At 38.1% G+C, this 13,891-nt stretch overlaps 1 protein-coding gene across 2 annotated transcripts in view; it reads right to left on the reverse strand.

Moving 5' to 3' along the window:
* The window catches only part of LOC105859529 (complement factor H-related protein 1), a 143,063-nt gene that overhangs the window by 36,098 nt on the left and 93,074 nt on the right, over positions 1-13,891 (reverse strand). The window contains exon 6 of one of the 2 annotated variants that reach the window (XM_012743359.3): positions 13,022-13,269. The exons of the other annotated variant lie outside the window; for it this stretch is intronic. Within the exon in view, the coding sequence (XP_012598813.3) occupies positions 13,046-13,269 (224 nt within the window). The 3' untranslated portion in view covers positions 13,022-13,045. Of the gene's footprint in view, positions 1-13,021; positions 13,270-13,891 lie in introns of those variants that run through there. 2 annotated transcript variants of the gene reach the window in all.

Here is a 13,891-nt window from a genome sequence, read left to right on the forward strand (position 1 = left end):
AGAACTCTAGCCCTGGCAACAGAGTGAGACTCTGTCTTTAAAAACAAAAAGAAAAGAAAAGTACAATAACTGAAGTAAAGAATTCACCATAGGGACACTTGACAGATTTCACCTGGTAGATGAAAGAATCAACAAAGTTAAGGATAGATCTATAAAAATTATTTAATCTGAAAATAATTTTGCTCAGTATTTTACAATAACTATTGAACATTGAAAAAAATCAAGAAACTATTAGGTCCCAAGATCATTATTAGAGGTTTTTCTCAACTTTCATTGCCTTCCTTTTTATCTTCATTATATTAAAAGTGTATACTTCTGGCCGGGCGCTGTGGCTCACGCCTGTAATCCTAGCTCTTGGGAGGCCGAGGCGGGCGGATTGCTCAAGGTCAGGAGTTCAAAACCAGCCTGAGCAAGAGCGAGACCCCGTCTCTACTATAAATAGAAAGAAATTAATTGGCCAACTGATATATATATAAAAAAAAAATTAGCCGGGCATGGTGGCACATGCCTGTAGTCCCAGCTACTCGGGAGGCTGAGGCAGAAGGATCACTCGAGCCCAGGAGTTTGAGGTTGCTGTGAGCTAGGCTGACGCCACGGCACTCACTCTAGCCTGTGCGACAAAGCGAGACTCTGTCTCAAAAAAAAAAAAAAAAAAGTGTATACTTCCAATTAAAATGTAATGAATGTAAAGAATAGAAAAAATATAAAATGCAAACATTTTGAAGAACTTAAAAATATTCTCTCCAAACCTAAATAGATTCATTCTAAACATTATTTATACAACTGGCCAATGTTTTTCTATAAATATTATTTAAAACTAGGTATATACTTAATACATTTTAAGTATATTTATACTTAATAGGATAATGTCATTAATCTCAGTTTCTAAATTTATTGTTGTAAGGTTTCTTAATGACTATCTTAGTTACTCTCTAGGATTTGTTCAAATTTCTAAAGGTGTTATAAAAATTGTAGAAGGCCTACACTTCATCATTGCTGGTACATTTACCTATTAATGAGTAGGCTAATCATAGGGACTGATAAGAAAGATTGACATCCTGGTTCAAGCATAAAGGATGATTTAGTCTGTTTTTATATGTGCGTGAAGGGGTATTCATTTGAAGATTCAGGCTTATCATGTTTTCTTTAATACCTTTTGTACAAGGAGTCACAGAAAGCCTCTGAAGTTATGCTAGGAGGCCTTGATATCATTCTGAGAGGGATAGATAGAAGTAGACTCATAAGTTAGATTATCTAATTTCTTACCATAAATACTTTATAAATTTTATGAATAGGAATACATACACAGAATATTTTACCTAGGTTAATTATTTGAAAATCTCTTTATGAAAATGTCTTGAGGGAATGTGAATACATAATTAGAAATTGTCTAGTAGAAGAAAAATGTAGTTCCATGGTTAAACATATTGGTATTTTGATGAGGATTGTATTAAAACTATAAACTGATGCCACAGCAATACAAAATGCCATCTGTGAATACTATGAAAATCTCTATGCACATACACTTGAAAGCATTGATGAAATGCACAAATTCCTGGAAACACACAACTTCCCAGGGCTCAATTGAGAAGAAATAGAACTCCAGAACAGACTCATCACAACTAATGAAATCAAAGTGGCAATAAAAACAATCTTCCAACAGAAAAAGGCCCAGACCAGATGGGCCAATAGATGCAGAAAAAGCATTCGACAAAGTTCAGCACCCTTTTATGATAAAAACTCTTAACAAAATTGCATAGATGGCCCATATTCAACATTATAACAGCCACATATAACAAATCCATAGCCAAAACCATACTGAATGGGGAAAAGTTGAAAGCATTCCCACTCAGAACTGGAACAACACAAGGATGCCCACTGTTGCCACTTCTATTCAACATAGGGCTGGAGGTTCTAGCCAGAGCAGTCAGGTAAGAGAATGAAATTAAGGGTATTCGAATGGGGAAAGAGAACGTCAAACTACTGCTCTTTGCTGATGATATGAATTTATTCTAGAAAACGCTGAAGATTCTGCCAAGAAACTCCTGGAATTGATAAATAAATTCAGCAAAGTCCCAGGCTACAAAATCAATGCACACAAATAAGTAACATTCCTATACACCAACAACAGTCAAGCTGAGATTCATATCAAAGGCTCAATGCATTTCACAATAGCTACAAAGAAAATAACATACCTACAAATGTATTTAACCAAGGAGATGAAAGATCTGTACAAAGAGAACTATGAATCACTGAGGAAGAAAAATGCAGAGGACATAAACAAATAAAAATAAAAGCCATACTCATGGATCAGCAGAATCAATACTATTAAAATGTCCATACTACCCAAAGTGATTTACAGATTCAATGCAATCCCCATCAAAATACCTCATTTTTATGGCAACATCCAGAAACAAAGGAAAAATATAAATTAGAAAATAATAAAGAAATTTATTTTTTTAATTAAAAAATATTAAAAAAATACCTCATTTAGCTTAAAGTCCTCCAAGCTTATCTATGTTATCACAAATGGCAGGATTTCCTTCTCTTGTAAGGCTGAATAGTATTTCATGGTATATACACACCACATTTTCTTTATCCATTCATCTGTTGATAGACATTTACATTGTTTCCATATCATAGCAATTATGAATAAGGCTGTAATGAACATGGGGATAAAGATATTTCTTTGACAGATTTATCTATTTCCTTTGCCTATATGCTCAGAGTAGGATGGCTGAATCCTAATGGTAGTTCTATTGTTAATCTTGAGGAACCAGCATGCTGTTCTCCATAATGGCTAAACCAGTTTACATTTCTACCAGTTTGTATAAGGGTTCCGTTTTCTGCACAACCTCATCATCACTGTTATCTTTTGGCCTTTTGATGGCAGCCATCCAAACAGGTGTGAGGATATATTTCATTGTGGTTTTGTTTGCATTTTCCAGATGATTAGTTATACTAAGCACCTTTTGCCATTTGTATGCCTTCTCTGAAAAAATATCTCAGGCATTTTGTCTATTCTTTAGTCAGGTTGTTTGTTATTTTGCTATTGAGTTGTATGAGCTTCTTGTATATTTTTGATATTAACCGCTGCTTAATAAAAATGAAAATGAATCCATAGTTTCAATATACTCCACGTCCAGTGCCCAAAAACATGTAAGCAAAACTCAAGTTATCTTGATTTCCTCAAGCACTGTTCTAATCATAAACACAAAAACATACATGTCCTTGTCATCATGACTTAATGAAATTAAACCAATCACTTATAGGCAAAAATCAGCTTAAACAGCTTTGTTTTCCTAAAATATGATGTTAATATATAACAACTAGTCATGAAATGTGTTCAAATACTTTCTCCTTTGTGTTTTTAAGCTGGGCCATAACTACTGTAACTGAAACTTCCTATAACTTGTTTTGAAGTCACCTTGATGGTGATCATATCCTTCTCTTATTGTATGACGGTAAACTTTTGAAATTTTAACTTTATTTTTGACACACTTTATTAAATATATGGTTTCATTCTGTGGTTTGCCTTTTCATTTGGTTGATAGTTTCCTTTGCTGTGTAGAATACTTTTATTTCAGTGTTGTTGCTTGTGCTTTTGGTGCATATCTAAAAATAAAATTATTGCCAAGATCAAGATCATGGACTTTTCCCCATGTATATTCTTGCAGGAATTTTATAATTTCAGGTCTTTCATTTAAGGCTTTAATTCATTTTGAGTTGATTTTTGTGTATGCTATAAAATTAGAATTCAATTTCATTCTTTTGCATGTGGATATTAAGGTTTCCCAACACCATTTATTGATGAATCTATTTTCTCCTCCCTGTGTATACTTTGTGCCTATGTCAAAGGATAGCTGATTGTACATGCGTGGGTTTATTTCAGAGCTTTTGCTGTATGTGTCTTTTTTTTTTTTTTTTTTTCTTTTGGCATATTATGGGGGTACAGATTTTAAGGTTTCAATAAATGCCCATTCCCCCCTCCCCCCAAAAGTCTGAGTCTCCATCATGACCATCCCCCAGATGGTGCACATCTCACTCACTATGTATGTATATACCCGCCCCCCTCCCCCCTCCCACCTGCCCAATACCCTATTACTGTAGCACCTATGTGTCTACTTAGGTGCTACTCAGTTAATACCAGTTTGCTGGAGAATATATCTGGTGCTTGTTTTTCCATTCTTGGGATACTTCACTTAGTAGTATGGGTTCCAGCTCTAACCAGGAAAATATAAGGTGTGCTATATCACCATTGTTTCTTAGAGCTGAATAGTACTCCATGGTGTACATATACCACATTTTATTAATCCATTCTTTGATTGATGGGCACTTGGGCTGTTTCCACAGCCTTGCAATTATGAATTGTGCTGCTATAAACATTCGAGTGCAGGTGTCTTTTTTGTAGAGTGTCACTGGATCATTTGGGTAGATGCCCAGCAATGGGATTGCTGGATCAAATGGTAGATTCACTTGGATCGCTTTAAGGTATCTCCATATTGCTTTCCACAGAGGTTGAACTAGTGTGCAGTCCCACCAGCAGTGTAGGAGTGTTCCTCTCTCTCCGCAACCACGCCAGCATTTATTGTTTGGAGATTTTTTGATAAAGGCCATTCTCACTGGGGTTAAGTGATATCTCATTGTGGTTTTGATTTGCATTTCCCTGATGATTAGAGATGTTGAGCATTTCTTCATATGTTTGTTGGCCATTCTTCTGTCTTCTTTAGAAAAATTTCTGTTCAAGTCCTTTGCCCAATTTTTAATGGGGTTATTTGATTTTTTTTCCTAATTTTCGTGAGTTCTAAGTATATTCTAGTTATTAGTCCCTTATCGGATGCATAGGATGCAAAAATTTTCTCCCATTCTGTAGGCTGTCTGTTTACTTTCATGACTATTTCTTTGGCTGTGCAGAAGCTTTGTAGTTTCATCATGTCCCATTTATTTATTTTTGTTGCTGCTGTGATTGCCTTTGGGGACTTCTTCATAAACTCTTTGCCCAGGCCGATGTCTAGGAGAGTGTTTCCAACTTTTTCCTCTAGAGTTCTAATAGTTTCATATCTTAGGTTTAAGTCTGTTATCCAGCGTGAGTTGGTTTTTGTGAGAGGTGAAAGGTGTGGGTCCTGTTTTAGCCTTCTACAGGTGGCTATCCAGTTTTCCCAGCACCATTTATTGAAGAGGGATTCTTTTCCCCAGCGTATGTTTTTGTCTGCTTTGTCAAAGATGAGATGGCTATATGAGGATGGTTTTATATCAGGATTCTCACATCTGTTCCACTGGTCAATATTCCTGTTTTTGTGCCAATACCATATTGTTTTAATTACTACAGCTTTGTAGTACAGTTTGATATCTGGCATATTAATGCCTCCCATTTTGTTTTTGTAGCCTAGAATTGCTCTTGATATTCGGGGTCTTCTTTGGTTCCATACGAAGCGTAAAATTATTTTTTCTATATCTGTGAAGAATGCTGATGGGATTTTAATAGGTATTGCATTGAATCTGTAGATCAGTTTGGGTAGTATAGACATTTTGATGATATTGAGTCTGCCGTTCCACGAGCATGGTATGGATTTCCATCTGTTTACATCCTCTGCTATTTCCTTCCTCAGTGTTTCATAGTTCTCCCTGTAGAGGTCTTTTACCTCTTTGGTTAAATATATTCCTAGGTACTTTAATTTCTTTGTTGCTATTGTGAAGGGAATTGAGTCTTTGATTTGGTTCTCAATTAGATTGTTGTTGGCGTATATGAATGCCTCTGATTTCTGTGTATTGATTTTGTATCCTGAGACTTTACTAAATTCATTGATCAGTTCCAGGAGTTTCTTGGTTGAATCCTTGGGGTTTTCTAGATACAATATCATATCATCAGCAAACAGTGAAAGTTTGATCTCTTCTGCCCCTATTTGGATACCTTTGATTCCATTTTCTTGTCTGATTGCTGTAGCCAAGACTTCCAGCACTATGTTGAACAGAAGTGGAGATAGTGGGCAGCCTTGTCTGGTTCCAGTTCTAAGTGGGAATGATTTCAATCTTTCCCCATTCAGTATGATGTTGGCTATGGGTCTGTCATATATGGCTTGTATCATTTTTAGGTATGTCCCTTCTATGCCTATTTTCTTAAGTGTTCGTATCATGAAAGGGTGTTGAATTTTGTCAAAAGCTTTTTCTGCATCTATTGAAAGGATCATGTGGTCTTTGTTTTTGCTTCTGTTTATGTGGTGAATTGCATTTATAGATTTACGTATGTTGAACCATCCCTGCATCCCTGGGATGAAGCCCACTTGGTCGTGGTGGATTATTTTTTTGATAAGCGTCTGGATTCGGTTAGCTAAGATTTTGTTGAAAATTTTTGCATCTATATTCATTAGGGATATTGGTCTGTAGTTTTCTTTTTTTGTTGCATCCTTTCCTGGTTTTGGTATCAGAGTAATATTCGCTTCATAAAAGGTGTCGGGGAGGTTTCCGTTCTTCTCGATGTTGTGGAATAGTTTCTGCAAGATAGGTACTAGTTCTTCTTTGTAAGTATGGTAAAATTCAGGTGTGAAGCCATCTGGACCGGGACTTTTCTTTTTAGGGAGATTTTTAATTGCTGTTTCTATTTCAGCTGTTGAGATTGGTCTGTTCAGGGAATCTATTTCTTCCTGGTTGAGCCTAGGGAGGCTGTGTGTTTCTAGAAATTTTTCCATTTCCTCCACATTTTCCAGTTTGTGTGCATAAAGATTTTTGTAGTATTCATAAATTGTATCTTGTATCTCTTTGGGATCAGTTGTGATATCTCCTTTTTTATTCCTGATGGAGCTTATTAGAGATTTCTCTTTTCTGCTTTTCGTTAGCTTAGCCAACGGCGTGTCAATCTTGTTTATTTTTTCAAAGAACCAACTTTTTGTTTTATTAATCTCCTGAATAGCTTTCCTGTTTTCAATTTCGTTTAGTTCTGATTTGATCTTGTTGATTTCACTTCTTCTGCTGGGTTTGGGGTTGGTCTGTTCTTCTTTTTCCAGCTCTTTGAGTCGTTTCATTAGATTGTCTATTTGTGATCTTCTTGCCTTTTGGTTATAGGCATTTATGGAGATAAACTTTCCTCTCAGAAATGCTTTAGCTGTGTCCCAGAGGAGTTGATAACTTGTCTCTCCATTGTCGTTTTCTTCATAGAAGTTTTTTATTTCCGTCTTGATTTCTTCATTTACGAAGTAATCATTTAGTAGGAGGTTGTTTAATTTCCACGTTTTTGTGTATAAATGTGAGTTTCTGTTAGGGTTGATTTCTAGTTTTATTCCACTGTGATCTGAGAAGGTACATGGTATGATTTCTATTTTTTTAAATTTCTTGAGATTTTCTTTGTGTCCTAGGATATGGTCAATCTTAGAGAATGTCCCGTGAGCTGATGAGAAGAACGTATATTCAGTGGATTTTGGGTGGAATGTTCTGTAGATGTCTGTCAGACCCAATTGTTCTAGAGTTTTGTTTAAGTCCATTATTTCTTTATTAATTTTCTGTTTGGAGGATCTGTCTCGTGCCGTCAGTGGGGTGTTGAAATCCCCGGCGATTATGGAGTTGCTATTAATCCATTTGCTTAGCTCCAGTAAGGTTTGCTTTATGAATCTGGGTGCACCTAAGTTGGGTGCATATATATTTAAAATTGTTATCTCTTCTTGTTGGACTGTGCCCTTCACCATTATATAATGACCCTCTTTGTCTTTTACTACTTTTGTTGGTTTAAAAACTAAATCGTCTGAAATTAGAACTGCCACACCAGCCTTCTTTTGGCTTCTATTTGCTTGGAATATTGATCTCCACCCCTTTATTTTTAGTCTATGTGCATCCTTGCAGGTTAAATGTGTTTCCTGAAGACAGCATATACTTGGCCTGTATTTTCTTATCCATTCAGCCAGCCTATGTCTCTTGAGTGGAGAGTTTAAGCCATTCACATTTATTGAGAGAACTGATAGGTAAGGTAGATTACTGATCATTCTGTTGGGTTGGATGTTGTTGCTATGATTTCTGTCTTGAGCCATTGTAATACCTGGCCTTTAATATCTTTGGGTTTTGGTTGTTTTTATATCCGTGGATTATTATTATGATGTTCCGTGCATAACGCTGTTTTAAGTACTTCTTGTAGGGCTGGTCTTGTCTTGGTGAATTCTCTGAGCCTTTGCTTGTCTGAGAATGTTTTTATTTCTCCTTCATATATGAAGCTTAGTTTTGCAGGGAATAATATTCTAGGCTGGGCATTGTTTTGTTTCAAAAGAGTGAGGATGGGGCCCCAGTCTCTCCTTGCTTGTAAAGTCTCATTAGAGAAGTCTGATGTTATTCGAATTGGCTTTCCCTTGTATGTCACTTGCTTCTTTTGTCTTACAGCTCTTAGAAGGGCCTCTTTAGTTGATACTTTGGTCAGTCTGATGACTGCATGACGTGACGTCTTCCTGTTTGCATTGAATCTCCCAGGGGTCCTCTGAGCTTCTTGAACTTGTATATCGAGATTTTGAGCAAGGCCTGGGAAATTTTCCTCTATTATATCTTCAAAAAGCTTGTCCAGCCCTTGAGTGTTGTCTTCCTCCCCTTCGGCTAAATCTATGACCCTCACGTTAGGTTTTTTCACATAATCCCACAGCTCTTGTAGGCTTTGGTCTTTTCTCTTGTTTCTCTGCTGTATTTCTGTGACTGATTTATTTAATTGGAGGGTGTTATCTTCAAGCTCTGAGATTCTTTCTTCTGCTTGATCTACCCTGTTCTTGAGACTTTCCACAGTATTTTGTAGTTCTCTGAGTTGATTCTTCATCTCCAGGACTTCGGTTAAAGTTTTCTTCACTGTGTCAGTCTCTTTGTTGAACCTTTGTTCCATTTCTTGGAGGTTTTTTCTGTTTTCTTGGTGTTGGTTATTGAGTTGTTGTTGCAGCTGGGTGAGGTTTCTTATGATCCACATACGAAATTCCTTTTCTGTCATATTGGTTGCCTGATTTTGGTCGGTGTCCGTTTCTAGGGGGCTGGTGCTCCTCCTTGGGGGTGTGTTTTCCGTTTGGTTCTTCATATTTCCTGAGTTCTTTCGCTGATTTCTTCCCATGTCGATCAGTTGTTGTTTCTTTCCTTAGGTTATTGTTTGGGTATTCACACACCTTGTTTAGTTTCTGAGGCGTTAGGTGGTGCCTGTGGGTGAAATTGGACCACTCCCTGTATATTGAGTCAGTGGGTGCAGTGGAAAGGCTGTGCAAGATGCCGTCCCTGTCAGTAGGTGGCGTTTGCTTGGAGGAACAGGCTATGGTGTTGATTTTGAGTCCTGTTATCAGCTCTCGTTCTGGGCGGAGCTGGGTTGGGTAAGCCTGCCCTCAGGCCGTTAGCAGGGGTCAAAGTTCTGTTCTCTGCTGTCAGGGCGGGGCTGGAATGGTCCCGCTCAGCCAGAAAGTCTGGGTGTGGGGGTGGGGCTGTCTGAGACCCACAGTCTGCAGCAGGCCTCGCTTCTTTCCACCCTCCCCAACTCCGCAGCTACTCCTGAGCCTCTGCCAGCAGGCCAGACCACAAGCCACCAGGCCTCCCCGGACTGTGATGCCGGCGGGGAGGTTCCCTGCACAGGAACGCCACCTGGGTTGGGCGCACCGCCTCCTCCTGGGACGCCGTTCCGCCCGATCCGCCCCTGGAGGCACACAGACCTCAGTAGGCTGTTCACGTATAATCCTTCTGTGCCCCGGGCAATGCTAGCCCTCGGTGCAGGGGATCTGGTCTGCAGGTCCGACCTCTGGGTCCCAGAGTTCAAACTGTATTCCCACCAGGGAGAGGGTTTCCGGTCCTAATTCACCCACAGGGAGCCCAAGCTGGGTCTATGTCTCTCAGCCTCTGAGTCGGCACCGTTTTCCTGGGAACACGGTGCCAGCAGCACCTGGGAGGGCAGGCGGGGTCCCAAACGGGAAGGTCCCGTTCCCTGGAGGTGCCTCCGGCTGGTGGCTGTATTGTCTCTCTGGGCAGCCACGGGTAGGGTCGGCGGAGGGGAGGAGAAGGCAATATGGCGCCTGCCGCGCGTCTCTCCGTGCACACGGAGGTGCCCGGAGGAAGTTGGGAACCTGGTGCCACGTCTGCTACAGGCTCACCGTTGGCAGGCGGCGGCAGTCTCTGGGCTGATGTCCGCAGGTCTCTCCACCCGCTGGGGAGCCCACCAGCAGTCCCGAATGCAGGGGAGGGGAAACAGCAGATCCACCTACCCTTGCCGCTGGTCTCCGGGCTGCTCCGGTGGTCTCAGCCTCCAGTTCTCCTCCGCAGCCTCCTCCCGTGGAGTCTCCCGGGGTCTCAGGTACCCCTCCTTCCGGCCCTTGTCCGCTGTATGCTCGTCTTCTTGCTTCTTTCCTCTAGTTTCTGCTAGAATCGGTCTTTTCTGCAGAGACCCTCTGTCTGGCGGTGTTATTCGTCCGCCATCTTGCTCCGCCCCTGTATGTGTCTTTTTGTGTGTGGGCCAGGTCCATACTGTTTTGGTTATTATAGATTTGTAATATAATTTGACATCAGAGAGTATGTTGCCAGCTTATTTTTTTCTCAAGATTAATTTAGCTATCTGGGGTCTTTTGTAGTTCCACACTGATTTTATGATGGTATTTTTCTATTTCTGTGAAAAACGCTATAAGAATTTTAATAAAGATCGCATGAAATCTGGAGTTTTGTACATTATGGACATTTTTGACATTATTAATTCTTCTGATCCTTGAACATGGAATATATTTCAATTGTGTATGTTTTCTTCAATTTCATCAATGTTTCATAGTTTTCAAAGTACAGAGCTCTCACCTCTTTGGTTTAATTTATACCTAAGTATTTTATTCTTTTTGATGCTATAGGAAATGGAGTTGTTTTCTTTTTATTTTTTTTTGAGACAGAATCTCACTCTGTTGCCTAGGCTAGAGTACCGTGTCATCAGCCTAGCTCACAGCAACCACAAGCTCTCGGGATCAAGCAATCCTCCTGCCTCAGCCTCCCGAGTAGCTGGGACTACAGGCATGCACCAATATGCTCGGCTATTTTTTTTTTCCATATAGTTTTAGTTGTCTAGCTAATTTTTTCTATTTTTAGTAGAGACAGGGTCTTGCTCTTGCTCAGGCTGGTTTCGAACTCCTGACCTTGAGTGATCTGCCTGCCTCGGCCTCCCAGAGTGCTAGGATTACAGGCTTGAGCCATGGTGCCCGGCCCTTTCAAATTCTTAATATTTGCCTTATATATTTTATTTGCTCCCATGTTGGGTGCATATGTACATATAATTTTTATAGCCTCTTGATGAAGTAACCCCTCTATCACAATATTGTGGCCTTGTTTCTTCTAACAAGTTTTGACTTAAATTCTGTTTTGCCTGATGCGAGTATAGCCACTCCCTGTTTTCTTTTAGTTTTCAGTTGCATGGAATATCCTTTTTTAAGCTTATGCTATGCTATGGTCTGAATGTTAATGTCCCTCTAAATTTCGTATGGTGCATCCTAATCACCACGGTGGTTGTATTCTGTAGAAAGTGAGGCCTTTTCAGGTGCTTAGCTCATCAGGATTTCACCCTCATGGATTGCATTGGTGCCCTTAGTTAAAAACAAAACAAAACAAAAACTTTGTGAAACTTCCTTGCCCTTCCCACATAGCAAGAAGACACCATCTCTGAAACAGAGAGCAAGCCCTAACCAGATATCAAATCAGTTGGCATCTTAATCTTGGACATGCCAGCCTCTACAACTCTAAAAAATAAAGTTCTGTCTCTCATAAGCCACCCAGTCTATGACAATTTGTTATAGTGGCCCAAATGCCCTATAAGTATATGCATAAGTGTTAATATTACCTACAAAGATAACTTCCTTATTATTACAGACATCCTTTACATTTGTGAAACCTGACTTTCTGCAACTCAACCAATTTATCTAAGTCAGGATCACTAACACTGGAACAGCCTTGGTATATAAGCTACTTGATGCTGCAATGATATAATCAATTATCACAGTAAAATACTTTTATCTTATTATTAATATCTTTATATTCACATAGAAGTTTTACTTTTTTTAGAAATTAAAAATGTTTCCAGCCAAAATTTATTTTAACTAATACTCTTTGAAATGAATGAACGTAAAAATACATTTCAGGATTTCATTATTGCAATTTCCAAAACTCTTCTAGCCAAAAATTGTTAAAATGTTATTTGACCTTAAGATCATGACCAGTGAGGTCCTTGTAGCTCTCAATTTGTATTGCCTTGCTTTTTAGACATATTTATTTTAAAGTAAATGATTTTTGTGGTTCAAGAGTGATATTTGTTAAATTTAGAAAAATCAGAGGATACTGATATGTGTAAAGGAGTTAAACAGCAACTCTTAACCTTATTGTCTCTAAGCATCAATATGGAATTTTACCAAATTTGTTGGATTTCCTGCCAACTTTGTTCCATAAACATTAATTCATGTGTGTGCATGCAAGTTCATTTCGGTGAGTTTATATTATAAATGACAGAAGGTTTTCATTACTTTGTATGTCAGTGTTGTAATAGTTATATACCAAATTAAACTTAAATTCCTCTTTATAATTAGTTTGCTTTATTAACTGTGCTAGATTGACATCTTCTGAAAGCTTATACATTTCATTTTTGTGAATTTATTAATTAATAATAAGGAGTAATGACTTACATCTTATCACTAACTTAAGGTATGACTTAGGGTGATTTTCATATGTGTGTGAAGTGATACAATTTCAAAGACAGAGACAACGATGTCTTTCTCATTTACTGTGAAGCAGAGAGCATCAGGAGCTATATAGAAAGCGCTGAGCTATTTAGGAGAGTGATAGATAAAAATGGACTGTGATGTAATTGCATCTAATTTCTTACCATAGATATTTTATAAATTGGATCCATAGCACTTTGGTTTGCCAAGTTTTAATATGACGCTTTTAAGAAGTGAGGCACTAGTCTCAGATTATAATTACATTGTCACACCTTGACAAAAAGTCTTATTTATGAATAAAAATGAGTTTAACAATACTTGGAATATAAAAATGAGAACTGGATTAATAACTAAAATTCTTAATAAAGGTGTGCATTTTATTAACCCCAGGAAGAACCATGCGGGTCTCTTTCACAGCTGGGATACTCCAGTTTCCCATCCTGACACTTCGTTCGAAAGGGTGGAGATGTTGCTGCCAGGCGGTATCTGTGTTTACACATGAATTCAACAGTTTCACCTGTTTGGGCATAAAACTTCTGTTGGTGCTTCCACCTTAACATTATGTTATATTTTTCCATGATTTCTTCTGATATTACACACGGTTCTGAAAGTAGAAAAAAATGAACATAAAACATTTAGTAGTGTCGTATAATGGTTCAGGAATTCTTTCTCAAAACCCTTTCCAAACTAGCTCTGTAAAAACATAATTTAAAAGTTAAAATGATAAATGACATGTAAATTAGGTACCATGTTTAATGTGTGCTGATAGTTGGGTATTATTATCAAAGATTCACAACATCAATTATATTAAGAGCCTTGCATTTTGGAGCCCATCATTGCTGTTTTTGTTTGACTAGATGTTGATCAAATGGTACAAACTAATGTAGACCATGATATCTATAGCTAATAATACTGGTATTTTTTACTGGAAATTCAGTAAGACACCAGATTTTAAGTGTCCTTACAACACACACATACGCATCCACACATACACAATGGTAACTATAGGTGATGTGAATGTGTTAATTACTTTGATTGTGGTCTAATTATTGCATTTTAAATATATCAAATCATCACATCCTACACCATGAATATATATAATTTTTATTTGTAAAGAAAAAAATTTAAAAAAATATATAAAAATTAAAAAACTATTTCCTAAACTATAATTTGTCAAATATAAATATTTGATAGGCAAGAATTCAGCAGAATGGTTATTTGTTTTC

Source organism: Microcebus murinus, chromosome 23, assembly GCF_040939455.1.
Source record: "Microcebus murinus isolate Inina chromosome 23, M.murinus_Inina_mat1.0, whole genome shotgun sequence".
Taxonomy (NCBI): Eukaryota; Metazoa; Chordata; class Mammalia; order Primates; family Cheirogaleidae; genus Microcebus; species Microcebus murinus.